General features: G+C 58.4%; 1 protein-coding gene across 6 annotated transcripts in view; it reads left to right on the top strand.

The window, feature by feature from the left end:
- The window catches only part of ADCYAP1R1 (ADCYAP receptor type I), a 48,762-nt gene that overhangs the window by 6,454 nt on the left and 14,604 nt on the right, over window positions 1–27,704 (top strand). For 5 of the 6 annotated variants that reach the window (XM_045828283.1, XM_045828287.1, XM_045828285.1 and 2 more), the window contains exons 2-13: window positions 2,675–2,813; window positions 4,212–4,317; window positions 10,024–10,131; window positions 11,359–11,379; window positions 12,436–12,477; window positions 14,949–15,058; window positions 15,573–15,670; window positions 16,073–16,205; window positions 17,006–17,159; window positions 17,588–17,648; window positions 18,134–18,203; window positions 22,423–22,514. In XM_045828283.1, coding sequence (XP_045684239.1) covers window positions 2,775–2,813; window positions 4,212–4,317; window positions 10,024–10,131; window positions 11,359–11,379; window positions 12,436–12,477; window positions 14,949–15,058; window positions 15,573–15,670; window positions 16,073–16,205; window positions 17,006–17,159; window positions 17,588–17,648; window positions 18,134–18,203; window positions 22,423–22,514 — 1,034 coding nt within the window. In that variant the 5' untranslated portion in view covers window positions 2,675–2,774. Of the gene's footprint in view, window positions 1–2,674; window positions 2,814–4,182; window positions 4,318–10,023; window positions 10,132–11,358; window positions 11,380–12,435; window positions 12,478–14,948; window positions 15,059–15,572; window positions 15,671–16,072; window positions 16,206–17,005; window positions 17,160–17,587; window positions 17,649–18,133; window positions 18,204–22,422; window positions 22,515–27,704 lie in introns of those variants that run through there. The other variant, XM_045828284.1, reaches the window with a different exon arrangement.

The raw sequence follows: 27,704 nt of genomic DNA, 5'->3' as shown, positions 1-27,704 counted from the left end.
GAAAGAAAGGTGCATCTGGCCTGCTGTCCTCGTTCTGAATGTGACACGGGGCTGTGGGGATAGAGGTGACAGCAAGGCGGTGCAAAACTCTGCACACCAGTGGTGAGATCGCAATAAAAAGAGCTGATGTACGCGCAGCCCTGACCGGGGGCCGGGCTGCTCTGCGGCCTCCACAGTTTTACTTACATGAGGTCCTCGGTGCCCCCCAGGGATGTCTGTGAGGTTGGTGTTCCTCCTACCCCATTTAACAGCTAATCGAACTGAAGCACGGAAGAGGCAAGTAGCTTGCTCAAGGCCCTAAGGCTAGAAACTCCAGCAAAATGGGCCATAAATCCACCACAATGAATGTTAGGAGATACGGTATAGCTGCAAAATTGCCCCAGCAGAGCCTGGACCCGAGAGAGAGAGAGAGAGAGAGAGAGAGAGAGAGAGAGAGAGAGAGAGAGAGCTCGCGCACACGCCTGGGACGATCGGGGACCAGGTCACACTGAGCCACTTGTGCGTCTGGGCCAAAGTGGCCCAGTGTCCATCCTCAAGGAAGGGAGGGCCCCATCCCAGGGTGCAGGAGCCAGGCCGTGTCCCGCCAGAGGGGCACGGCAGCCTGGGGGAGGCAGCGAGGATGAGAAGCAGCAGCAGCTGACGGGGCTGTGGGGGCAGACCCAGGGGATGCATTCACGTGGCCTCGGGGGGGACCAGGTGTGGGGCAGACGGCCTAACACTGTAAACTCTGAGCACTGCCCAGTGAGGGTGCCAGGAGGGGCCGAGGAGGTCACCCTCTTGGAGAGGCTGCAGGACATGACCCCTGAGGTCCCCAGCTCAGGTGGGGGAGTGGGAGCGCCAGGCCTTGGGAGCTTCCAGGGTCTCTTTCGCTGCTGTGTCTGTGTCCGGTTGGGCCAGGGGGAGGACTGTCGTGGGGGTGGGTGAACAGGAGAGGACAGCAGTCAGCAAGAGAGTAGGTCTTAAAAGCTCTCATCACGAGAGAAAGAGATTTGTGACTGTGGTGCTGGATGTCAACCAGACTTCTCACACTGGCGGTCATTTTGCAATATACAGATATGGAACCATTGTGGTGCACACTCGAAATGAGTGTAATGCTGTGTGTAAATTATATCTCAGCAAAAGCGAGAGGAGGCACCGGTGGGAATCAAGAACCTCAGGTGCAGTTCCCTAGGAGGCGCGTGTTGAGAGCCCCCCATCCGGTCCACCCTGTGTCCCCGGGCTGGGGCCACACCTGGCTCCTGGCTCTCCCCTCACTGCCTAAGCGGCCGGGGGACAAGGCAGGGAGCGGGGGGATGGATGGTTAGGCTGAGGCCCCTGCGCTGGCGTGTGTTCAGTCCAGTGCAGCGGCGACCGAGGAGCTGAGCTGCCAGAGAGAGCGATGAGCACCTGCCCGTCTGGCCCTCCCCCGTGAGCACGTGTGTGTGCATGTGCACAGGTGTGCGTGTGCCTGTGGGCGTCCCCACGCCTGCGCCTGAATCCGGACGGATCTCACTGCCTCTGTGCCGCCGAGTGCCTTTGCCCAGGAGTGTGTGTGTGAGTGTGCCTGTCACTACGTGTGTCCACCGGCTGATGAACGCACCGGAAGCCCTGAGTCGTGGTGCAGTTTTGCGTCTGCCCACAGCTCTGCTTTCTGCTCCGTGAGGGTGCCTCTGCACGGCTGCAAATCCAGATGCGGGAATGTCGGGCGGCGCCAATGTGCTTTGGCGATCGCCTCCAGAAGCAGACCAGACTCATCCCCTGGGGACGGGTTGGGACCCCCACCACCTCCTCCCCCCCGCCTCCCCACGCACGCCCTGTCATCCTCGGTGACCTCGGTGACTGGTGGCCTCGGTCCTGCAGGGCCCGGAGCCCCTGCCGCTCGGAGGTTGCCACTCGCCCTTCGGCAGCTGCTTTGCTCTGTGTGCCGCGGAGGGGCAGGCTTTGTGCTGGAGGCCCAGTGGGCTGAGGCAGGGCGAAGGGGGCGATGCTTGCGAGGGGCCCAGGCTCTGGAAGCTGGAGCAAAGCAGCCCTTTACGACGGAGAGAGTTAGAAGTGTGGTTCTTTCGCACGCAGCACTCCGGAGCCTGCGGGTGGCCCGGCTCCCTGAGCTCCCCCAGCTCCCCCAGGCACGCTGGTTCCTTTCGGCGTGTCGCTCCCCACCCCTCAGGTGCTATCTTTGCCGCCCTGTCAGAGCCGGGTCGGGTCTGGCATTGGGGAAGGGCGCAGGAGCGGAAGTGGACAGCACGTGGTGCTGATGGACAAGTGGCCCCTGTCACTGCCACCCCCATCCCATAGGTGGGAACTTCATCACATGCCCTCCCTTGAGAGCATGGGGTTCAAGGAAATGCCGTCTCTGAGTGGGCATGCATGGGACAGCAAAAACGGGTGGTGCAGACACACTGGGGGATACAGTTGGCTGCCGCAGAGCAGAAAGCCATTGGAGCGCCCCAGGAGTCCAGCGGGGGCCCCAGGAGCCCATGCGCCCCTGTGCCCAGCACTCACTGAGCAGGCGTGCAGCAGATGTTAGTGGGGCAGAGCAGAAGGCAGCTCGAACAGGAGGGGCAGAAGGGGCTCCCTGTGGAGGTTCGGGGCCCTGCCACCGGTAGGGGAGGAGGTGTCCTGGGCAGGGCCAGGCCGTCCCTGCCCCTCCTCTGCCACGGGGCCTGCAGGACTCAGGCCTTCCCTTTCTCTCTAGCCCTAGCCACCTCGGGGCTGACCGGCGGCTGCTCTGAGTGGGAGGCGAGCGGGGCTGGCCTGAGCCTCTGTTCCGGCTGAGAAGCGTCCAGGCCAACGTCATGCAGGCCTCCCTGGCCGCCCTTCTTCTGCTGCCGATGGTAAGGACCCGGGACTGTCCCCTTCACCGCCAGCCGGAGCCCCCACCCTGGCTGGGCCATCCAGGACCTTTGCGCGAGTTAGGAAGGGGGCCCATCCTCCAGATCCTCAGCTGACTTGAGCAGGAATTGTTACACAGTTTGCAAATCTGTGCTGATGGCACCGTGGGTGGCAACCTTTGTTGCTGTGCAGCACACGTCCGGGTCAGGGGCCCTGGCCAGGGCTGCAGAGGGCGCTGCGGATCCCAGGCCGCTGCCCGTACGTCTCTGCCAGCAGCCGGCTCTTTGCTGTGTCCTTCCTAGAGTGAGGGCAGCAGGGAGGGATCCCAGGGCCGGGAATTCAGACCAGCCATGGATGGGGCCCTCCTGAGAGCCCAGGGTCTGGGTCCGGCCTCTGCCCGGCCTCAGTGTGTGACCATGGCCCCTCACTGTCCCTGGAAGCCTCAGTTCTCCCCATTGGACGGACGCCCGTGAGTCCCCTGGTCCCAGTGATAACCCCGAATGCCTTGCAACATTTCCAAATGTCCCCAGGCAGTGGTGTGGCCTCTGGCTGGGAACCAGGGCTCCTGCGTGGTGGCCCCCCTCCCCCAACTCCCTCGCTGTGCGGATGGAATACCGAGGCCCGGGGAGGCGGGGCTGCACTGCATGCTGCCCTTGGCAGCTCAGCCGCCTCTGTGCTCGCTGCGATGCGCTTACGGAGCCACTGCTGCCCCCGAGCTGTGCGTTAGGCTGTGATCGCAGTGGTCCCGCGCTTGAATCCGGCATCCGCCACTAACCAGCCGTGGGACCCTGGGCGGGAGTTTCTTAACTTCTCTGAGCCTCGGTGTCCTCTTCTGTGAAATGGGGCGAGAGTAAGTGAGAGCGGTTCCTGGGGCCGCTGAATGCTGCCGCTGCTCCTCCGTCCCCGCCTTTCACGGGAGCCCCTCCTCCCACCCCTCGGCTCCGTGCTCTGTGCTCCCCTAAAGGGCAGTAGTCGCCTCGTGGTCTCTGGAACCAGACTGCCGGGGTTCCGATCCTGGCTGTACAGTCGGCTAAGCCGTGTGACTTTGAGCAAGTTACATAATGTCTCTGGGCTTCAGTTCCACATCTGCAAACTGAGAGATGATAAAAAGAGTATTTACTACATGTATGCAGGTGGTAAAAAAAGTGCTATATGGCGTTTGCTATGATTTTTAGAAGACACGGAAACTGAGAGCCAGGGATGGGGGGGGATCCGCCCAAGGTCACACGCTGAGTTGGGAAAGAAGAGCGCTCAGAGGTGTGTGACAGAGCGGCTGTCAGGGCCCCCGCCTGCCCTGCCCCCTCCCCCACTCCACCCCGGGGCTGAGGGAGCAGTGCTTCCAGATGACCCTCCCTGCTCCCCCCCACCCAGCCCATGTGTCTGTCGCCTGTGCCCTGCAGACCACTGCCATGCACTTCAACTGCATCCTGAAGGAGGAGAAAGCCATGTGTCTGGAGAAGATCCAGAGGGAGAAGGAACAGCTGGGCTTGAACGACTCCTCCCCAGGTGAGTAGGGTGTGGGCGAGTGGCGGGGGGGCATGGTCCCCAGCACATGCAGGCCAGCCTTTAGAACTGGCAATTCAGCCTCTGGCCACCTTGTAAAGAAAGGTGGAGGGCACGGGCCTCCGGGTCCTTAGAGAGCCCTTCCAGGTGGAAAAGCCCTAGGTCGCACTGGTGCTGCTGTCCTTGGGGACGGGCCTGCCCTGCGTGGCCCACTCTGGGAAGGGCTGTTCCGGGTGGCTGCATGGGGCTGCCTTTGGTCCTGCGGCTGGGGCGGAGCTGGAGTCTGGGCTGGGCCGTGGCTGTCAGAGAGCTCGTTAGCAGGCAGCCCGGGCCTGGTGGCAGCAGGGACGCAGCTGTTGCCGGTGCCCGAACGGGAGAGCACCTGGGCCACCAAGGCCGGAGGTGGGGGGCTCTTCCCCACTGCTCTGTTCACTCCATCGGAAGCCTGGGAATGAGGCAGCAGCGGGCACCCCGGTCCTTGGCCTGTCTGGGCAGCGCTTCCCCTGGGGCCGCCGGTGGCCCAGGAAGGGGTCCCACCTCCTCCTCGGGAGGGGCACTGCAAGCCTTCGAGCAGCCTCAGTTCTCCTCACTGGACGCCCGTGACCCCCCTGGCCCCAGTGACAGCCCTGAATGCCTCACAGCATTTCCAGATGTCCCCAGGTGGGGGCATGGCCCCTGGCTGGGAACCAGGGCTCCTATGTGACCCCCTGCTCCTAACACCCTCTCTGCACAGATGGGACGCTGAGGCCCAGAGCGAGGGCACCCTTGACTGCCCGACTCCCCGAGGGGCGGTGTGGGGAGCTGAGGGGCTGGGGGCATCCCGGGGGGCTCGCCAGCCTCACTCACACCCCAGTTGTTGCAGGGGGCCCTCTCTGCCCAGACTGGAAGGATCCACTCTTCCCTCCGGAACCTCCCCATTTACAGGGAGTTCTTCTGGGCACTGTCTGTTTAAATACTCGATTAATCTGCAGCCCAGTTATGTGTAACGGTCCCTCCAGGCCGAGCTCCCCGGCCAGTCAGTGAACATTAACTGGTAATGGAGCCGCTGCCGGCCCTGCCCTCCTGCCGAGCTCCGGCTCAGCCCTCACCGGGGCTGAGCGTGGACTCTAGGCCACCCCAGCCAGGGGCCCTGAGGCGGGGGGCCCAAATCTGGTCCAGGGCACGGGTCTAGGAGGTGGGAAAGTGGGGGGCCCTGAGGTGGACCTGGAACCCGGGTGTCCTGCCTCCTAGCCCAGGACCACTGAGCCCGCAGCACAGGTGCCAGGTGCACTGGGGGCGGGGCAGGAAGAAGCGTCCAGAAAGGAAGGGGAGAGGCAGAGGTGGGTTGCTGCACAGGTGTTTGGGGAGCCCTGGGCTGGAAGAGGACGAGGAGGAGGGCCCACAGGGCTGTCCTGGCAGACGCTCACGTGAGACAGAGGGGAGGGGGCACCCCCTCCCAGGAAGGGCAGGCCAGGGCTCACCGCAGCTCAAGGGCGCGTGTCAGAGCCGGGAGGAGCAGCTGGTGCCGTGGGATTCAGTGGAGGGAGAGAGACCTTCCTGCTGGGCGGGGGGAGTGTAGGTGGTGGGTCAGGGAGGGCTTCAAGGAGGAAGGGGCATCCAAGCTGGGCATGGCGGAAGGCAGGGCGGGAAGGAGTCTCCTGGAGGCAAGGGGATATCCGTCCTCTAACCCTGAGTGCGCAGGGGAGGGTGGAGGCGGCACCTTCCCACGGTCTGTCCACCTCTGCCCGAGTCACAGGAATGGACTCAGTAGGACAAAGCTAAGACCTCATTTAGCACAGTCAAAAGAGACAGCCGTCAGGTGGAGAAAGAGAGGAGACTGTGGGCCCAGGTGGACCACCACCTCCACGGCCCTGTCCTGCTCTGTGCCTCAGAATCTCTGCTATGAAACGAGGAGGCAGGATGGGTCATGGGATGGCCCGTAGTTACGTGGATTTACCATCTGCCCAGCCCTATACCAGCTCCTACGGCAACCACTAGGGGGCGGGTTCTATCATCAGCCCGGTGTTGTAGGCGAGGACACAGAGGCACGGGCAGGTTAGGTATTCTGCTTAAACACAGTTCGATGTGAGTGTAACCAGAACCAGCAGGTGTGCGTTATGTTACTAATCTGTGCCTGGGTGAACCGAGAGAGGCCGGCCCTCCTGCTGTCCCCCCTCCCTGCATCTCCCCTGTCCCTTCTGTCCCCAAGCACACACGCTGTGCACCGCACACTGGCCCCGGGTCAGCCAGCTTCCCTGAAACACACCTGAAAATGAAACACGAAAATCTGTCAGCGCATTCCAGCGATGGCGAGGGCTTTTGTGTATTCCTAATGTATTTATGTGTACGTGTTCCTTTTAAGTACAATAACGTGAGGGCGTTGATTGGGGTGAGGATGCTGATCTGGCAGAGGTGAGGAGTGTGGGACTGGGTAGAGTTGGGGGGCCCCAAGAAGGTCCCTGTGCCCCTTAAATCCCTGCCCCTCCCTGGTGCCAGGCTCCACCCCCCAGAGAACATTGGGTGGTGGTGTGCATAGTGTCCTTCAGAGTGGCAGCCGAGGCACAGGGTCACGCTGGGGACGGCAGGGGAGCTGCACAGGCAGGTGAGGGAGGCGGAGAATTCTGGCGAGGTCCCGGAGACAGGAGGCAAGCTTTCTGGCTCGGTGCCTGTGTCCGCAGCATCCTTGGCACGTTTTGAAGGTGTTTACTGGGACCGTTATTGAGGAGTTGTATTCGGTGATTCCTCATTTCAAAACCCCTGAGCGCTAAATGGGACTGGAGTCAAGGCTGAGGCCAGCTCTGTCACATGACACGGCGAGGCTGAGACCAGGGCGCCCGAGCCAGCTCTGGGACAGGCCCCAGGTCTGCGGCCTCAGCCGGGGGCGCCCTTTGTGCTGCCGCGCTCTCGTGCCAGAGAGGAGGGGAAAGGGCTCCTGTGCGTGGGAACCTGCGTCTCCACTCCTGGGGGTCCCAGACCGGCGCAGGTCACGGGCCCCGCCTGCTGGGCTGGACCCTTCGTTTGTGAACCACTGACCTCGAGGGGGGGCTGCATCCTGAGTCCCCCGCTCACCCCCACCCTGCGCTCACAGCTCGCCCGCACTTCACCGATCAGAAGCATCGACTGTGAAGTCACTTTCGGTAAATTGAAATCATTTTTTGCCCTTGAACTTTACACTGCCACAAGGGGCTCGTTCTGACAACACCCAAGCATCCTCGGGTGGCTTCTCACAGGGATGACTGCGCCCTTGTCTGAGTCCCTTCGGTGCCTCTGGTCTCACGGGTTTTGAACACAGCGTGGCACTGGACGGAATCGTCACCATGACAACCTGAGATTAGTGCCTTATTTTGTTCCAGTCCAGGCTAATGGCTCTTGCGTCCTCTCTGTTCTGCCCGCCCAAACGGTCTTTCCTCCCGCTTTTATCAGGCGCGACCTCTTCGGCTGCTTTGTGTGGATGTCTTAGCGGGAGCTGCCCACCAAGCAGGCGTCTCCCCCACCTCCTCCGACCGGAACTCCTCTGACCAAGTTCCACAGCGGGTTCGTGGCAAGGGGTGGGCAGAGCCAGCAGGGCACTGGCAGACTTAGTGTGGAACCGGAGAGGTGAACAGGGAGGCTTGGGGTGTCCGAGTGGCGAGTTCTTCCAGGCACTGGGAGCTGTTCTGACTTCCCACCTCCTCTGCAGGGGCAAGAAGGTCGGGGAGTGTGGGGGGGTGACTTTCACAGCCTCTCAGCAGTGTCTGACGCACATGACCGCGTCCCACTTGAAACATGTGTGTTCTTGGCTGCTGCGCCACTAACCTCTCCCCGTTTTCCTTGGGTGTCTGGCCACCCCTCCTCAGTCTCCTCCGCCAGCTCCTCTTCTGGTGTTGGCGCTCCTTCTCCTGTCGGGGCCAGGCCCTCTCCTCCCTCCTTCTCACGCCCGTGCCTTCTCATGCCACACTTCACCCGGCCCCACGGCCCTCCCTAGCACCCCTGCGCTGACCACTCCCTGCCCCTTCTCCAGCTCTGACTTCCCCTCTGCACTCCACACCGCTACCTGACTGCCTGTGTGAAGCCTTGGCAGACGCCCCTTGGGGGATGTTTGTCCTGGCTGTGGGGCCAGGGAAGGCCGCCCCAGCCCCCTGGCCATCCTTCTGGGCATTGGCAAGGCCCCCGTGAACCTCTGCTCCTGATGTGAGCTCTCGTCACTCAGACTCGGGGACACCCTGAGATACCCAGCCTTCAGTGTGCACACAGGGAAACTGAGTCAGGGGGCAGGGGGTAGAGGCTCGCCAGAGTCATGCAGTGAGCCCTTGGCAGAAGCAGCCAAAGCTCCAGTCTCGTGGCGCCATGCGTGTGGGAGCTGAGGGGACACCCTGCCCCTTCCCTCCCTCCCTCGCCCCCAAATGCAGACTTCTCAGATGCATTTTGTCTGCCCCCGTAGCCCTGGGCCTATGGGTGCCAGCCTGTGGCGGGGGCTCCGGAAAGGGTTATTACGAGAATGACTCCCCCGCCCTGCCCCCAGGCCTGGGACCTCCACCCTGGGAGCCCCTCTTCCTTGTGCCATCCTGCCTGAGCCCTGCGCCCCTCCCTGCCGCTCAGGGCTCGTGACGGCTCGCCTCCACCTGGCGTGCCTCGGGGACCTCGGGGACGTCAGCTGGCAGCAGCAGCTGCTGTGCCAGGGCCCGAGCTTCCACGTTAAGGGAACATCTGTCAGCAGGGCTCCTGGGACGTGGGCCAGACGTGACCACGCTCCCTGGCCGTTCCACGGTCAGCACAGGCCGACGTGTTGCTGGGTCCCCTTCGAGGGCCTGATGTCACAGTCAGGCGTGGGCTGGCTGGAGTCCTGCTGGGTGGGGGTGGGTAGGACGGTCAATGACCGGCCTGTAGCTGTGAGACCCGGGACACAGCTCATGCGGTCTCACATGGCCCCCAGTGTCCTTGCCGTCCTGGTCTGTCATCCTCAGAGCTCTCTGTGGCGCTTCGGGCTCCCAAACCTGGACACCCCGGGAAGGGGGTCCTGTGGGCTACTGTGACTGGGTGTGAATCCCAGAACAGCCAGGTCCCAGTTCAGAGAGGCAGACCACCCCACGTCCACATGGCGCCCACAAGCCGGTCGGCCAGGGAACCCACAGAGAGGCCTGGAGCTCGTGAGGCCCGCCCCGGGCCCCTCCCTGCCTGGCACCCACCCTGCGACCAGCTGGCGGCCCTCTGCTGGCCATTCTTGCGGGGCTCCATCCTTCTCCCTGCCCCGGCCTCTCAGGGCAGTGGTTTCCAGGGGCACCCAGTTGACATCATGAGATTAATGGTAACAGCGTAGGGCGTGTTCGTTGAGTGAGCCGGGCGCTCTGCTGGGCGTGTTACAGGTGTGAGCTCACTACTGTTCACGGCAGCCCCGGGAGGTGGGACACTGTTGCTCACCCGCCTCCGGCTGTCCCTCATCTGGCAGTGCGGCCCTCTCCGCAGCCCCTGTTTGCAGGCCCCTCGGCAGCGGGCACGCCCTGTCCCGGCAGTCTGTGCTCTGCACCTGTCCCTTCCCCCGCCACCTCCTCTGATTCTGCCGCAGGCGGCTCTTCTGCCCACCCGTACACAGGGGGTCTGCAGGGTTCCCTCCTCAAGAACTCCTCGTGAACTCATTGCCTCCCCTACGCCCATGGTGTCAGGACTTAGGGACCCTGTTAGGGGACTGGGGTGACAAGACCGTGACAGGTGCTCATGGCGAGGGCCTGGCTCACGTGGCTTGCTCCCCCACAGGTTGCCCCGGGATATGGGACAACATCACGTGTTGGAAGCACGCCCAGGTGGGCGAGATGGTCTTCATCACCTGCCCCAAGGTCTTCCAGATCATCTATCCAGACCAAGGTGGGTTTCCCTGGGGCCTCTTCCCGCCACACTCAGCCCAGCCCACTCCCCACGCCTGGGCCCCAGACCCTCCTGGGGCACAAGCTCCAGGGACATGGGGCGCCCCGCAGGCAGGTAGACAACCCCTGCCATAGCGCTCACATTTGGGGTGGTCGGGGGGAAACCACAGACCTCCTGCTCACAGGAACACGGAGGTTCCTCTCAGACCTGGCTCCCAGGTCCACGTGGGGACACAGTGTCGTGGGTGGGGCAAGGCTGGGCTCTCACACATGGCGTGCATCCCAAGACCAGAGAAGGCAGGGTATGGCTGCAATGCCCCCCCGCCCCCCCACCTCCCCTCCCCGCTGTGGGCCATACCTCCCGCCTCCACACCTCCCGCCAGCAGTCGCACTCCCCCATCCTGACAACGGGGGGGACTGGACGTGACCACACCCTGCCTAGAACAGGACAGGACGTGGCTGTTGAAAGAGGAGACAGTGGAGGGGAGGGCAGTGTGAGTGGGGCGACGCCGGGCCGGGGCGGCCCCTGACGCAGCCTAAGTCACTTCTGTGGAAACCAGGTCAGTCACCACCCCCGCCACCCCGCACTCACGGACTCCTCCCATTCATTCGCTCATTCATTCATCCATTTAAAGTTTGTCGAGCATCTACTCTGGGTCAGGTACCGTGGCGAGACTGCTTCTTTTCAACAACAATAACATCCAAAGGCAAAATGAGTCAGCAGTGAAATGCCCTTTTCTCAGGACAGACTCTCCTTCCGACTCCAGCCCGCCCTGGCACTTGCGTGGTCAGTGTGCCCTGGACACCTGAGGCTCAGGGGCTCACTGAGGCCGGGCCTTTCAGCGTCTCCATCCCCAAAGCTGGACCCGGGAGACTCACCTTGAATGCTCGGAAAGCGCAGATGGCATTTCTCTGTGCACCACCCCCGGGTGCCCAGGGGAGACCTGGCGGCGCTCACTGTGGTAGCTGCTGCTCTGCGGGCTCTGGGGGTGCAGCAGACTCACCTCCTCTCAGCCGCCTCGCTCACTTCCCTCTCCCTCACTGTCGTAGAGGGAGAGCGGGGAGTCTCCAGCGACTGGCCCTGCCAGTAGTCCTTATGGCTCAGGGCCCCCGGCAGAACCTCTCTCCGGAGTTTGGGGGTAGGGTGGGGAAGGGGGAGGGGGAGGAGCAGACCCCACTTCAGCCCTCACTCACCTCTGTGTGCTCTCTCTCTCTCTCTCTCTTTCAGTCTGGGAGACGGAAACCATCGGTAAGAGGAGTCCTGGGGAGAACCGACTACTGGTCACCTGTCCACCTGTCCATCCAGCTGGAGCCCAACTCTGGCTGTTGGGAATGGGTGGGGGTGGAGTGGAAGGCTTACCAGGGACCAGGGTCTCCCCTCCTCCTTCTTCCCTCCTCCCCCTAGACTATTCTAGAACAGGGTGCACAGGAAGATGGAAGGTGCAGCCCTTGGCCTCGCTGCTCGTGGGCTTCTTTGGGAGGACGAGACCCAGCCCCGGAGGGGTTAGAAAACAAGCCCATGAAACGCATAAGTGCAGGCCCGAGCGTGTGTGTGAGCCTGCGCAGATGCCAGTCTCCCCAAGTGGCTGCAGAGGGGGAGCATTCAGCAGGCATGCCGACAGAAGAGACCTAAGGACGCAGCATGCAGGCAGAGTCATGTAAAGGTCCAGGGAGGCTTCCTGGAGGAGGTGGCATGTCTGCTGGACCTTGGAAACAGGATTTGAGAACGTAGAGGGGACATGGAGGTTCAGTGCTAATAGGGGCGTCGGCACGGGTGGAGGTGGGAATAAAGAGTCAGGAGAGAAAGAGACAAAGGTCTGAGGAGGAAGTCTTCGGAGTTCTACGTTCCCTTTGATGGGAGCAGTTTGTGTGTGTGTGGGGGGGGCCCTGAAGAGGAAGCACGAAGCCCAGGACTTGGGCGGCTGTTCCCCGCCTTGCCCTTGAAAAGGCCCCGTCATCCTTTGTCCTCCCTCTCCCACTCTGCTCTGGAGGAGGCCCTCTCATCATCCGGACCATGTCCCATTTCCACTTCCTGTGGTCCGGGGCGGGGGGAACTGAGTCATCGGCATCTTCGGCAGCACAGAAATACAAAGCAAATGAGACTGATGTTAGGATGTGCAGTGTGTCGGAAAGGTGAGGCTGCCGTTGCTAGGCCGCCTCTTGGCCGAGACCCCACCCCTCACCCTCCCGACTGGGGGCAGCCTCGGCCCCCCAGCCCAGAGAGCCAGCAGCGTCCAGCCCCGGCACGTGGGCGGGCGGGCGGGCGGCCGGTGTTCTGACTCATGCCCATGTCTCTGTTTTGCAGGAGACCTTGATTTCGCAGACATCAACTCCTTGAATCTCTCAGGTGAGTGGGTGTGCACCATGGGCTGGCTGGAGCGGGGCGGCATCTGCTGCTGGCGTGTGAGCCTGGGCAGTGCCTCTGTGGCTGTGTGGCCTTTGCCAGGTCCCCATCCTTCTCTGATGAAGCTGTGGATCTTCTCCATGGAAACTGGCACTCATGTGCCCAGACAGTTTCATGGGCACGCAGATCTCTCAAAGCCCCACAGTGGGCCCCAAATAAAGAGCCCTGGATCAGCCCTGGCTGGTGTGGCTCCGTGGATTGAGCTCTGGCCTGAGAATCAAAGGGTCGCCGGTTCGATTCCCAGTCAGGGCACATGCCTGGTTGTGGGCCAGGTCCCCAGTATGTGGTGTGCTAGAGGCAACCACACATTGATGTTCCTCTTCCTCCCTTCCCCTCTCTAAAACTAAATAAAACCTTTTTTTTTTAAAGACCACTGGATCAGCAGCCCCTGAAAACTTTGAGCTCATATGTGATTCTCATACTTGAATTGTGCTCATGATGTCCCAGTGGGCTTGTTAAAACTGATATTCCTGGGCCCCCTGCCCAGGGTCTCTAATTGAGTAGGCCTGGGGTGGGGCCTGAGAACATGTATTTCTAGCCAGTGTCCCGGGGGGTGCCGATGGGCTGGTCTGGGGAGGGCACCCACTTTGAGAACCCTGCCCTGGCACCCGGTGCTCCCGTGAGGGTGGCGGGGAGGAAGGGCCTGGTGCAATCACTGTGGGGTCCTGACGGCCTGGAGAGCACTAGCGCAATTGTTTGGCCAGCTCATGGCCGGGCTCTGAGCAAAAAGGCTCCTGCTTGTCTGAGCCCACGCTGTACTATAGAAAGAAAAAGAGCGAGAAGGAGAACAGGAGAAAGGGAATGATGCCTACCTCTGGGGCACTTTAAAAAACTGGTTTTCAAAGCAGCTTCCCTTGCCTCTTCCCACCACCCTGATGTGGACAAAGGGAGGGAAGGGTCAAGGCCACGGTCCCCTGGGACATGCGGACTCTCTGAAAGAAGGGCTCACAGGGACGTGGAAGGAGCTCGCCAGTCACAGCCTGACAGAGCTGCCAGAAGCGGGACCAGTTGGCGTGGAGCTGTGAGGCAGAAGTGGCTCCCTCTCTCCTTGTCCTGTGTCCCAGGGCTCAGAGTCCCAGCAGCCACTCCACTCTGGGCAGAGCTGTCTTTATGGCAGGGCCACCGCCCTCTGTTGCTCCCCGGAGTCCAGAATCTGCATTTCTGGCTCTGTTGGCTGAAAAGGCTGGCTGTAGAACCTCCAACTCGGCTGGGAAGGACATGAGGCTGGCAGATTTGGGGTGGGGGCTCTTCTGTCTTGGCCTCTGCCCTTGGCTCCTTCTAGAGCTCCCCAGAGGTGACCTTGGCCAAAGAGCAGGTGTTCCTCCAGTAGCACGGGTGCAGGAGCCCCTTTCCTGCAGGTGTCTTTACTTGTGACAAAATCCTGTGACAGCAAGAACCATCCCCTATGTTCCCCTATGTCCTAGTCCACCAAATGAACTACCAGGGAGCTAGTATGGGAGCAAGGGTGGGTCTGGGGCCACCTTCCGGGGCTGGCCTGGAGGCCAAGGGGGCTGCTGGCCTTCTCTGCAGCCCTGGACCTCTGTGGGTCCCCCTACAGGCATCGGGAGAGTTGTTCGAGGCTGAAACAGCCCCGGGCTGGGCGTCAGCCAGCCTGGCCCCTGCTGTGTTGCCAGCCGGGACCTCCTGCCCCCTCCAGGGCCCCCAGCATGGCCTTTAAAGTCGATCAAAGAAAACTGAAGTGCGTTAGTGTCAGGAAACAGACAGACCTCCAAACCTGGGAAGGCAGAAGTTCTTTAAAACAACAACAAAACAAACCCTAAATGCATGTCCTAATGACATCTTGTGCTAAGCTAATGGAGGTCTGGTTCTTGTTAATTAAGGAAGCCCTGTGTCCCTTCGGTGTGGGATGGGACCGGTGTGGGACGGGACTGTTGCAGCTGCTGGCAGGCCCAGAGCTCCCAGTGAAAGTGTCACCCAGGGTGTGAAGGGGACTCCCGCCCCTAGGTCACCTGAGGTGGCTTCTGGACCAGCACCCCTGGCAGGGGGGTGGGGGGCAAATGAGAGCTGGAGGTTCCGCTCAGCGAAGTTCGGTAAGTGCTGACCCAGGGCCCAGGAGAGGGGCTCAGGCCTTTCCCAGGGAGCCCTGGCCAGTTCCAAGACAAAGGGGGAAGCTGGGTTCAGCCCCGCTGGGCCTCTCGCCCCTAGTTCAGAGGTCAGCTTGCACCTCCCCCTGCCCCACGTCCTCCGTGAAGGCGGAGCTCGGGGTCCTCAGCGCTGGCTGGTTTCCCTCCGACAGCGACAGCGGAGCAGTCGGTGAGCCTTGAGGGGCCACGCTTCCCAGAGGGGCACGTGGGCTTCCAGGCATCCCCACCTGTGAAGTAACTTTTGAAGAAGAATGTTGGGGACTGCTTTTTAAGTCACTTCTGTGCCTCTGGGCTCCCCTTCCGCTGCAGGCATGCGGGTGATAGGCCGGAACTGCACGGAAGACGGCTGGTCAGAGACGTTCCCTCATTATTTCGATGCCTGTGGGTTTGACGAGGAATACAACGAGACCGGGGACCAGGTGAGTGTCTGCCCCCCACCCGTAGGGTGGGGCTGTGGGGGCAGGTGGAAGGGCCTTCCCACCAGAGGCCTGGACTCTTGGTGGGGCCACAGGAATCTCAGGTCCCTAGGCAGCATTTATGCGTGTCCCCTGTGTCCCCAAGCCAGTCCCATGGAGGGCAGGGCTTGCATTCACTCGTTCTGGGCTGAGAAGCAGCTGGGTAGCTCCGTGAGCTCCTCCAGCCCCCACCACGTGTCCCCCACCTCCCCCGCTGCTCCTCCTGGACACCCGGCCTTCCTGGCCCGGCAACTGGCAGGTGACCGCTGGGCCCAGCAGGGCTCCTCCTGGCCCCTGTCCCAGGCTAAGGCGGTGACTGGGTTGGGTAGCGCTCCTGCATCCGGCCAGCGCCTGCAGGACCTCTGATGAGTGCAGGCGCTGTGCAGCGGGGAGGAGGCGGCGGCGGGCCCAGAGGTGGTCAGGCCCCAGGCGGGAGTGGGCCCCGTGTGCAGCCCTGCCTGTCCTGTGCCCACTCCAGGACTCCTACTACCTGTCGGTGAAGGCTCTGTACACGGCCGGCTACAGCACGTCCCTCGTGTCGCTCACCACGGCCATGGTCATCCTGTGTCGCTTCCGGTGAGACCTCCAGCAGTGTTCCAGGGAGCAGAGATCGCCCCTGGCTGAGTCCCCCGGATGTCAGTCCCGGAGCTGCGCTGGGAGGTGTCCCCCCCCCCCCTAGGATAACAGATGGGAACCTTGAGCTCAGAGAGGGCACCCGGCCCGTCCAGGGCAGGAGACCTCGGTGTCTCTTCCTGGTCTAGACAGAGAGGCCACTGGAGGGGGACGTCTGGCCCTGAGGTGTCCTGGGGTTGGGGGACAGGGGCCTGAGACTGAGGGGGGTGGGAGGAAGGGGGCGGGCGGTCTGAGGGGGGGAGCCGCACTGACACACAGCCACGCAGGTGTCCCCGAGCGGACCCCGAGCGTGGGCTGCTGCGCTGCGGGCTCGCAGCCTCAAGGCCTCTCCCCCTGCTGCCGCAGGAAGCTGCACTGCACCCGCAACTTCATCCACATGAACCTGTTCGTGTCCTTCATGCTGCGGGCCATCTCTGTCTTCATCAAGGACTGGGTCCTCTACGAGGAGCACGACAGCAGCCACTGCTTCATCTCCTCGGTGCGTGGGCTGCACCCTGCCGGGACGTGCCTGCCGCCCGGGGGCTCCCTGCAGGCGAAGACGTGGGGCCCCGGTGAACACAGAAGCCCAGGGGTGGTCAAGGGCCGACCAGGAGCCAGCGAGTCCCCTGGATGACGCCCCTTCCTGTCCCTTGGCTTGGGGGTGCTCGTGGCAGGGGCAGAGCAGTGGAAGGTCAGGCAGAAAGGCCGAGTCCCACTTGGCTCAGACAGAGGGCTTGCCTGGTCCCTGGTCACTTAACTGGCCTGTGAGCCCAGGGGATGACAGACTGGCCTTCTTTCCGGACCTCCGACGTGTGGAAGGAAGCAGAGAAGACCGGATTGGAGGGGGCGGTGCGGAAAAGCCAGCCCAGGGCACGGGGCCTTGGCCTGGGAGGGCATATTTAGAGGAGGTCTCTGTGAGATTCCCGGGGGGCAGGGGAATCCCCCATTCCCACCCCTGTCATGGCTAAAGCCTTCGTCTTATCACTATCACAGGGGGGGGGGGAGCTCCTGTCCTGCAAGGACCTCGTTATCGCCTAGCCTGTGGGGGCGGGGAAGGGGTAGGAAGAAGGGGGGGAATGAGTCTCCGTGGGCAGCTCCAATGTGGAAACAGGCTGCTACCTTTTAAACTCTGTGAGTCTAAGAATCTCAAGTGTTTCAGACCCACGGGAGTCGGGAGCCTGAGCCCACCAGAGCGGAAGGCCCTCGGGATTCTCCCTGGTCCTGCTGGGCTGGGTTTCAGGGCTCAGTGGTGGGGGGGGGCGTGGTTCACGCCCCCCGCCCCTCCCGTTCTCTGGGCAGGTGGAATGCAAGGCCGTCATGGTTTTCTTTCACTACTGCGTCGTGTCCAACTACTTCTGGCTGTTCATCGAGGGCCTGTACCTCTTCACCCTGCTGGTGGAGACCTTCTTCCCCGAGAGGAGATACTTCTACTGGTACACCATTATTGGCTGGGGTAGGTCGCTGGCTGTGGCCAGGACAGGCTAAGGTCTCATGGGCAGGTGTGGCCTTGGTGCCCCGTCAGGGTGCCAGGGCCAAGAGGGAGGCACTTCCCTGCCCCCGCAGAGGGCGCACACCTGCTGCGCAGACTCTCTCCTGCTCTTCCCGCCCCCAGGAAGCCCGCCACCCTCTGAGAGGGTACGCCCAGGAGTTCTTCTGTGAGGCGACACGGCCCGTGGTGTAGGGGAGACACGGACCCATAGGAGGCGGGGGGTTAGGGACCGTGAGGGCCCCCAGCACTCCAGGTGTGGCAGGGACACATGCCCGTGGACCAGAACCCCACGTCCGGGTGGGGACGATTGTCCCTGGGAGCCCCATGTCTGGGGGAACACTGGGCCTGGGGGTGATCCAGTTGTCACGGGGCCCCTTGTCTTGCTCTCGCAGGGACCCCAACTCTGTGCGTGTCGGTGTGGGCCGTGCTGAGGCTCTACTTTGATGACACAGGGTGAGTGCGTGCCCCGATGCCACGTTAACTGCCCCCCCCGACAGACCATCCCACACTGGGCCCAGGCTGCACCCCGAGCCCTGGGCGTCCACTGCACTGACCGTCCCCCCTTCCTGGGTGGAGCCATGCAGCTGCATCTCAGCCAGGAGGCCATGCGAACAAGCAGTTTCAGAGCCCTACTCTACTCCCGGTCCCAGCGCTGAGTGCCTGGTCCTTTTGGGGAGGGGAGGGGAGGGGAGGAAGAAGGTTCAGGGGAAGGTGCCGCCCCCCAAGAGTCCTAGATCTGAAGGAGAAATGTGGCCCTTGAGGAGCCCTTTGGTGACCTGACTCTTGGGCTTCCTCCCCGCGTTGACAGGGGAGCAGAGGGAAGGACGGGGCCCCGGAGAGCTCTCCTTCCCGCCGCCCCTCTTCAAGGACCAGAGACGTTGCCAGGCAGGCGTCCTGCCCCCTGAGCATTGTCCCTCTTCCCTCCCACTGTCTTTCAGCTGCTGGGACATGAATGACAGCACAGCTCTGTGGTGGGTGATCAAAGGCCCCGTGGTCGGCTCCATCATGGTGAGTGTCCTCCGGACAAGGGTGGGGCGGGGGAGAGGTGGCGGTCTGGGCTAGGAGGCAGGCGGGAGAGGAAATAAAGAGGTCACTGCCTGCACCAGCCTCCTGCTCATTCACGGTTGCATTGTATTCTTATGGGTGCCCATGTTAGTTAGCTCTCCGGATGATGCTGGCCTTTTATATCATCCCATTTTCCTCCTCATGAAAGATCCGACCAGGGACAGTTCTGTGTATCATTTTGAGCATGTATGAATATTTATTTAGAGCAAATCCTTTGAAGGGGAATTGCTGGGTCGGTCAGTTGTCCACTGCGCTTGTGTTATCAGTCATTTGAGTTTTTGCACAGTCTTGCGGGGGATAATGGTTGCTCGAGGCTTTGGGGTGCGTTTCTCCACATCGCCAGTGCCACAGGGCGTTTCCCCGGCGTTGATTGGTGATTTGTTTATATTCCTGGTACTACCTTTTTATCGGCTGATTTTTTGCTTACTTTTCCAGTGCAGTTGTCTTTCTCGCTGTTCGAAGGACAGTACCGCTGCGTTTGGCGTAGAGGTTGTGAGTGTATTTCGAGGTGGCGTGCCTCCGACAGTCAAGCCAGCGGCTTCCTCCCCACACCTTCCACCCCCTGTCTCCTGGTTAAGGAGGCCCTCCCAGACCTCAGACAGAAAGACACGCTTCGTCATTGTCTCGTCGTCGCACTTCTGTTGATTGGGTTATTCCGTGCTTTCATCCAGCTCCAGTTTTACTTCCTTGGTCTGAAATGATGCCTCATTCTATCTAGTTTTATTTTTTCCCCATGGGTAGATGCTCCACCCTCTCAATTCCTTTTATGGAGCAGATCCCCCTTTCTCCGTTATGCCAAAATGGCACTGTGTCGTCAGCACTCACTGTGTTGTTAGGCCCCAGATTTTCTGTTCCATGCTACAGCCTTACGGCGTGTTCTCACATCTGGTGCGCTGATTTCCCCTTCTTTGTTCTTCTATTCTTCAAAATCTTATTGCACGTTTTCTTTTTTACGTGGATTTCAAGTCCTTTGGCAAGTTGCAAATCAAAAGCCTGGTGGAGATTTTTGTAGGCCTTACACCGAATTTATAACCTAACTTGGAAGGTATAGTCAGCACCCCCCCGACCCCCACTGCTATCCACAGTTTTGCTTTCTGAGTTTCTAGTTGCCTGCGGTCAACCTTGGTCTGGAAAAAAAATCAAATGAAAAATTCCAGAGATACACAGTTCATAAGTCTTCATGTGGATGCCACTGTGAACAGCGTGATGAAAGCTCACGCTGTCTCCCCTGCCACACCCGGACAGGAGCCCTCTCTCTGTCCCGAGGACCCCCGCTGTGCAGCGTCCACACGGGTGGGTCACTTCGCAGCCACCTCGGTTGTCACATTGATTATACTTTGAGGGAGAAGGACAGGCCACACTCACAGAACTTTCGTCACAGTAGATTGTGACAACCATTCTGTTTATTATCAGGTCTTGTTCATCTCTAACTGTGCCTGATTTGTAAAGTAAACCTTATCGCAGATATGGATGTACAGGAAAAGCAGCGTACGCTGGGGGCTTGGTACTCTCTGCTGTCTCAAACGTCCTCTGGGGCTCTTGAAAAGTGTCCCTTGTGGAGACAGAGGGACGACTGTAACCGATTTTCTTAAAATAATGAGTCTTTCTCCCCCAGCACGTGGCACAGATCTCCATGTATTCAGTCTTGCTCACAGCTGTGCAGTTTTTGGTTGTGTTGTTCAGTTTACCTCTGAGATAAGTCCAGCCAGTCTGTGTTTCCGCTGCGTCTAGGAACCGTTCTTCCATGACGTGTTTTAGCAGGGTACTGCTGATGTTTAGGCATGCTTGTAATTTTCTATTCGTTTTTTCTCGGTCACTTTTAAAAACACTCTTATTCGTTCTCATCTCCTTTCAGCTGTTTCTCATGGATTTTCTGGGTAGAAAAACTACATAATCCTTAAAGGAAACTAGTTTTTTCTCTTTCTTTCTAATATTTACACCATCGATGCCTTGGCTTCGTTGAGGATGATGTTGGCTGTAGTTTTGGGAAGTCACTGTTTAATAAATGAGGAAAGTTTCTGGTCCTGGCTTATCTCCACGTGCAGTTTTTTAAAGTCAGGACTAGGTGTCGAATTGTATCGAACATGTTTTGGAGACATTTGTGGAAGTCGTTTTTCCTTTAGTGATGGACGTTTCTAGTTTTTCGGTTTTTCTTTGTCGTGAACAATGCCACAGTGGACGTCTTTGTGCCTATCTTTGGGCACGCATGGGTGTGTCTTTAGAATTCACCTCCAGGCGTGGAATTTCTGGGACGCAGGCTGTGCCCATTTAACATTTCCGTGGGTGTCCAGGGGCCCCTGCTCGCCGGGTGCGACAGTGCTCATTTCCATGTCTTCGCTGGCGCGATGACTGCCCAGCGACCTGCCGATCTTTTGAGGGACGGCCGTAGCCTATTGCTTTCATCGGTTACAGTAGCAAGTCTTAGTAGTTCTTCATTTCATTTTTTTGTATTTCTGGCACAAAACCTTTATGGTGATAATCTGTTTGTTCATTTGGGACACCGCTAAACTCTCCGTGTTCATATTTCGCTTATAGCTTTTGCATTGCTCTTCGTATGTTCTCTGGTTTTAGGTGTGTACCTGTGAGTGTGTGTGTGTGTGTGTGTGTGAGTGTGTGTGTGAGTGTGTGTGTTTTGGAGCAGTGTCTCGTTAGCCTCATAGGTGACTTGGGAGTTCTTCTTATTTGCTTTTGAACAGTGGAGCAGCTTGGGAATTGCGTCCTCCTCGGAGGTATCCTGGAACTGCCCCGTAAAGTGGTCTGGGCCTGGCGCCTCCTCTTGTACACACAGTCTGTTCCTTTTGAAGTTTCTTTTGCGGTCATTGCTCTCTTCAGGTTTTCCCCATCTTCTAGATGTGCTTTTGTTAACTTCCATTTCCCCATTTTGTGTGATTTCTTCTTACAATTTAAAATATTCCATGCATCTGTTGTTTTAGCTTCCTTTTTTTTGGTTCTGTTTCATTACACTTTTTTTCCCCTTTTGGATGGATACACACACGCAGTTAGCTGCACTTACTGAGCTAAACTCCAGGTACTGACCAGACCCAGGGCAGGCGGGGGAGGACAGGACCGACAGAGCCCTGCCTCCACATTGCAGCCTGCTTTCTAATTCTCGCAGCTCTGCGCAAACAGACAGACAAAACAAGGCCTGAAATTGAAATTTTTTTTACTGATCAAGTCTACCTTTTTTTATAAGATTTTATTTATTTATTTTTAGAGAGGGAAGGGAGGGAGATAGAGAAACATGAATGTGTGGTTGCTTGGGGTCATGGCCTGCAACCCACGCATGTGCCCTGACTGGGAATCGAACCTGCAACACTTTGGTTCGAAGCCTGCGCTCAATCCACTGAGCTATGCCAGCCAGGGCTCAAGTCTACCTTTAAAAAAAATTTTACAATGAGTTGTTATCTTTATTAATTTCCTTACTGTAGAAGTTAAATTTGTGTACTCTTTCCCTAGATTTTCATTTGAACACTTAATTATTTTATCTTCGGCATTTATTATTTTTTAATAGGCAGGTGTGAGGCCCCCCATGTTTTTCTCAGGGCGCTGCTGCCGCGGCGGCGTCTGGAAGATGTCGCTCTGCGGTCCTCTCCCGGCGCCAGTTCCTGTTTATCTGTCCACCTCCCGCCTCCCCTCTCGCCCTGCCCTCCGCTTGGCACTTGGCTCAGGGAGCTCGGGTCCCTGATCTTTATCTGGAGGTAAATGCTGCCGTTGCTACTCCCAGGCAGGCCTTTAATTAATCATGTGTGTGGGTGTCCTTTCCAGTTCCCCATATTCAGTGACTGTGAACTTGGAGTTCCTCCAGAGGGCGGCTCTCACCTCTGCAATTGCCTCTCCTCCATGTGTTTGGCACTGGACTTGTTCCATCACCCCGACCCTAGTTGCTCTTTCTCTTCCAGAAATCACTCCCCTTTTCTGGCTCGCTCGTGGTGAACTTTCCCATTTCTCAGTACTCCTGCGGGATTCTTTTTCTTCCGTCTCTTCTGGCATTGCGACCCCACGAACACGTGTTCTCATAGCGCCATCTTGGATCATGAGTCTGGATGGGATCTCGACTGGATGGGGGAGGGTCCTGCTGGGGCATTCACAGCTGATGCAGGGGCAGGGGCGTGGATAGCCTTTGCCCAGAATCATTTCCATCTGATTTTTCTTGGCTCCTCAGGTGAACTTTGGGCTCTTTGTCGGCATCATCTTCATCCTGGTGCAGAAACTTCAGTCTCCAGACATGGGAGGCAATGAGTCCAGCATCTACTTGTAAGTACCACTGTGTGAATACCATAGTCACTTCCAACAGCTGTGAGGGCCCTGCTCTCAGGAGGCCGCAGGCGGAGAGGCCTGGGCTGTGCTGACAGGGTCACCCGGCACGGGCGTTTGCAAGATGTCTTTCTGATAAAAGTGCCTTTAAGACCTAGTCACCCACCTATCCCCAGCCAGCCCAGGAGCTCCCAGTCCACATGGTGATTGCATGGAAGGCAAGAAAGAGAGGGGAAGAGACTAGCAGATGTCACTTCCCCCTGAGAAACTCAAGATGGAAATTGCCAGATTCCTTAGGGTAGGTAGGGTCTGGTTGTTTAGAAGCCGGGTTTCCTCTGGGGATCTTGGTGCTTTGGGAGGCTCACGAACGCCCCCGGGTGCCTGAGGCTCCCACCCCAGCCTCGCCTGTGCACACTGCCACAGCCGCCACCAGCGAGCCACATGGGCATTCTCGCTGGCCTCGGTGTTGGAAGGGGGCATTCTTTTTCTTCCCCTCCCCTCAGGACAGCTCTGCCTGTGGGTCCGATCCTCTTCCTATGACTCCCTCTTCCCTGAGCAGAGGAACATCTGAGTTGTTTTGGATTGATGAGGTTTGCAGGCAACCTCTTACCACTGAGTGTAGAGTTTTCTTCACTTCCACTGTCATTTGGCTTGTTTCCTACGAGTGTTTCTGCCATCATGTCCCCAACAGCTTACCCTGCTTTCTCTGCCCCATCCCCTTCCAGCCCCCGACCCGTTCTGAGTCAGCCTGAGTGTGTTTCATCCGACCCTTCTTGCTTCGTGGTCAGAAGCACGGCCGAGCTAGGTGTGTGGGTGGCAGGGGTGGGGGACGGGTGCTGCAGACACTTCCGATGCTGGGGTGGAAGGTCAGTCCTCTGTGGTTGGCTGGAGGGGCCAGATGGGCACGGAGAATCTGGGAGCAGTCTCTGGGGACGGTCTGCAGCCAGGATATAAGCCCCATGCGTTGCTTCCTTGGTTTTTAAAGAAGAGAGCAGGTTGGATGGAGCTGAGGTACTCCCAATGCATTAGCGGGGGGCTTTGTCCTGCCTTCATCAGAGACCCCAACGTGGGGCTCAGAACTCTGATAGCTGCCTAATGGATAAGTAGGGCAGCAGAAGGTTCTCCTGGAGAGAGAAGGGAGGGAACGGCTCAGAGACCCACACTAGATCCTTCCCTGTGACTCTGACTCCTCGGGGCTTCCTGGGGTCTGTGTGTTCAGCCCAGGCCACCCCTTGCGGAAGCCCTCCCCCTGGGGCTGGGGGTCAGCCCAAGGCCTGGTTTGGTAAGCGTTGTTTGTTCTGCATGGAGGATGATTCCATTCCATTGGGAAAGAGTCACCCACCCACATGCTTTCTTTTGTTATCCATTTACTGTTTTTTTTTCATTTTTTGCAAGTTTCTACCAACCCCTGCTCATATGTGTATGTTATGTAGTCAAAAATGTGCATGCATACTAAGTCAGGAAGTCTCCGAGGCCCTGCCCTCGGGGACCAGCCGGGCCTGTTCTCTGCCACGAGCTAACTGCCCTAGAGAGGTGACTCCTGCCTTCATCGCAGGGCCCCGTAGCACAGGGCCCCATTGCTCTCCTCACCACCCTGTCCAGCGTCAGTAATACATCCCGTGTCTGGCCCTGGGGCCTCCTCTCGAGGGTGCATTGGCCCCCCGTGAGCAGTTACCTTGGATGTGTGAGCCAGCGTGTGGCCAAGTTGGCCTCATCTCTCCTTTGAGCTCGGCAGCCTTGGTCCTCCTCCCTGTTTGATGGTAGGGTCTGTTTCTCCTTCTGGGGTCCCGGGACCTCTTCTCTGGGGTGTCTCCCAGCTTGCCCGCACTCAGCCGCAGCCTAAATAGGGACACTCTGCTTGCTGCAGCCAGAACACACTCCACCAGCCCAGCCAGCCTGCCCCAGGCAGTGAGGACCGCCAGGGCTGACGGGAGAGGAGTCTGGGGCCAGGGTTTCTAAGTTATCACTGACTTGGAGCTGTAGAGTGCTGTGGGGCCTTCCTAGTTCATAGACAAGAACCGCTGTGACTCACACATGGTCTGCACAGGCCTACTCGTGAGACACCGTGGGGTGGGTCCAGACCACCGCCGTGAAATGAAGAATGCAGTACAGTGAGTCACGCAAACTTTCTGGTTTCCCAGTGCATATAGAAGTTATGTTTAGACTCTGCTGTAGCCTATCAAATGTGCAATAGCATTATGTCTAAAAAACCAATGTAGATATCTTAATAAAAATGTTTTCTTGCTAAAAAATGCTAACTATCACCTGAGCCGTCTGCAAGTCCTACCCGTTTTGCTGGAGGGGGCCTTGCCCCCGCACTGAGGGTGCTGACCGATTAGGGCCGTGGCTGCTGAAGGTCAGGGTGGCTGTGGCAGTTTCTCAAAGCGGGACAGTTTTCTGTATGAGTGACTTCTCCGTAGCGTGATACTATCTGATAGCCTTTTATGCACTGCAGAACTTCTTTCAAAATTGGAGGCGATCCTTTTGAGTCTTGCCGCTGCTTTTTCTACTAAGTTTATGTGATATTCTAAGTTCTCTGTTGTCATTTCAACAACCTTCACGGCGTCTCCACCAGAAACAGAGTCACCTCCAGGAACCACTCTCTGCTCATCGAGTGGAGCAGCTCCTCACTCACTCAAGCGTCATCATAAGATTGTAGAAATTTGGTCCCATCTTCAGGCTCCATTTCCAATTCTAGTTCTCCTGCTGTTTCCACCGCATCTGCGGTGACTGCAGTTACTTCTTCTACTGAAGTCGTAACTCCTCAGAGTCATCCAGGAGGGTTGGAATCAACTTCTTCCAAACTCCTGTTGATGTTGATATTTTGACCTCTTTCTGTGAAATATCAATGTTCTTAATGCCATCTAGAATGGTGAATCTTTTCCAGAAAGTTTTCTATTCATTTTGCCCAGATCCATCAATGACCCATCGTGTATGACAGCTACAGCTTTATGAAATTGATTTCTTAAATAATGAGACTTAAAAGCCAAAATCACTCCTTGATCCCTGGGCTGCAGAACGGATGCTGCACTAACAGGCATGAAAGCAACATTCATCTCACTGCACATCTCCGTCAGAGCTCTTGGGGGGCCGGGTCCGTTGTCAGTGAGCTGTAGTATTTCAAAAGGAATGTTTTCTGAGCAGCTGGTCTCAACGGCGGCCTTAAACTACTCAGTAAACCGTGTTGCAGACAGGTGTGCTGTCGTCCAGGCTTCGTTTCTCTCTTTACAGAGCACAGGCAGAGTAGACTTAGCAGATTTCTTTAGACGTAATTCTGAAAATTGTAGAATTTTCGGGATGGTAGATGAGCGTGGCCTCAACCGAAAGTGACCAGCTGCGTTAGCCCCTCACGGGAGAGTCAGCCTGTCCTTTGCAGCTTTGAAGCCAGGTGCTGATGTCCCCTCCCCCTCTGGGAGAGCCCTGGGTGACGGCTACAACGTGAGGCTGTTCCTTCTACAAGGAAACTCCGTGGTCGAGTGTAGCCGCCCTCAGGAGTCCTCTGAGCTGGACCTTCTGGGTAACTTGCTGCAGCTCCTCCATCAGCACTTGCTGCTTCGCCTGGCGCTTGGATGTGATGGAGCGGCTTCTTTCCTTAAACCTCACGAACCAACCTTTGATAGCTTCAGACTTTTCTTCTGCAGTGCTCTCAACTCTCTAAGCCTTTAAGAATTGAGGAGAGTGGGGGCCTTGCTGTGTGTTAGGTTTTGGCTTAGGGGAATGAGGCCGGTTTGATCTTCTCCCCAGACCAACAGAACTTTGCCCGTGTCAGCAATAAGGCTGTTTCACTTTCTCATCATCCGTGCGTTCACTGGAGTAGCACTTTTCATTTCATTCAAGGACTTTTCTGTTGCATTCACAGTTTTGCTAGGTTTCAGCCTGTCTCAGCTCTCAACATGCCTTTCTCCCTAAGCTTCCTCATGTCTAGCTTTTGATTTAAAGTGAGAGACGTGTGACTCCTCCTTCCACTTGAGCACTTAGAGGCCTCTGGAGGGTTAGCGATGGGCCAGATTCCGACATCGCTGTGTCTCGGGGAGTAGGGAGGCCCGAGGAGAGGGAGGGAGACTGGGGAAGAGGCAGCTGCTGGAGCAGTCAGAACACACGCAGCATCTGTCAGGGTCGCTGTCCTACATGGGCGTGGTGCGCGGTGCCCCAAAACAACTGCCACTGCAACAGCAAAGGTCACTGATCTCAGATCACCGTAACAAATGCGATGATAATGATAAGTGTGAAATAATTGCAAGATTTACCAAAATGTGACAGAGACCCGAAGTGAACAAATTCTGCTGGAAAAATGGTACCAATAGACTTGCTCGACACAGGGTTGCTACAAATTTTCAGTTTGTAAAGAAAGAAAAACACACAATCAGCAAAGTGCAGCGAAAGGAGATATGTCTGTGCATTTCAGCACTGACGTTTTGAGAACCAGTGAGTTGGTTTGCTTCTATCATGTAAAACAGTCTCCTCCTAATCTCAGCAAATCCTTTTTATAGAGAAAGTGAAACATGCATTCATCCCAAGCCCCAGAGATTAAACACGCAATGGATGTGTTCTGCAAACCAGGGGTGAGGGACGCAGGACCAGGGGTTAGCTCGATCCAGTTAAATTCAGCGACGTGTTTGCATGTTTCCAGGGTCAAGGAGACCCTGACGGGAAAGTGAGGGGCCACCAAAGGACAGTGAGGGGCCATCAAAGGGACAGGGACGCTAAGAACTCAGAGCATTGAGACACACCTGCACCTCAGTCCGTGCCCACTGAATGCTCACGAGCGCCCAGAGACCCTGGCGGGACAGGCGTGTGAGATGTGTGTACGCCCAGTGTGCCCACTGCCTCTCAGCCTAGGGAACTCGGGTCTCGGTGTTGAGTGCAGCGGACCCAGCAGGAAGGAGCGCAGGCAGGCACAGCTGCCCCGCAGGCATGCTCCCGGCTCCAAGCTTGGCGGCACCAGCATTCCTGTCCTCCGGGAGTTTCCAGGAGAGAAGGAGGTGCTAAGCGAGTATATAGGTAAAGTTCCCTAAGAGAAGAGGCCCCAGTGGTTCCAGCCTTGTATAAAGCTGCCCACTGGAGGGCGCTGAGCTGAGCAGTGTCTGCCGTGGGCGAGGGGAGGCTCGGGGGTGGGGGGGGGGACTGGAAAGGGCAGCGCACAGTGGGAGAGGATTTTAGGGCTGCGCTCGAGTCCCCTTGGGCCACCAG

The sequence above is a fragment of the Phyllostomus hastatus genome, unplaced genomic scaffold (genome assembly GCF_019186645.2).
Source record: "Phyllostomus hastatus isolate PE091 unplaced genomic scaffold, TTU_PhHast_1.1 phas_scaffold_78, whole genome shotgun sequence".
In the NCBI taxonomy this organism is placed as follows: domain Eukaryota; kingdom Metazoa; phylum Chordata; class Mammalia; order Chiroptera; family Phyllostomidae; genus Phyllostomus; species Phyllostomus hastatus.
This window is presented reverse-complemented; position numbering and strand designations above follow the sequence as displayed.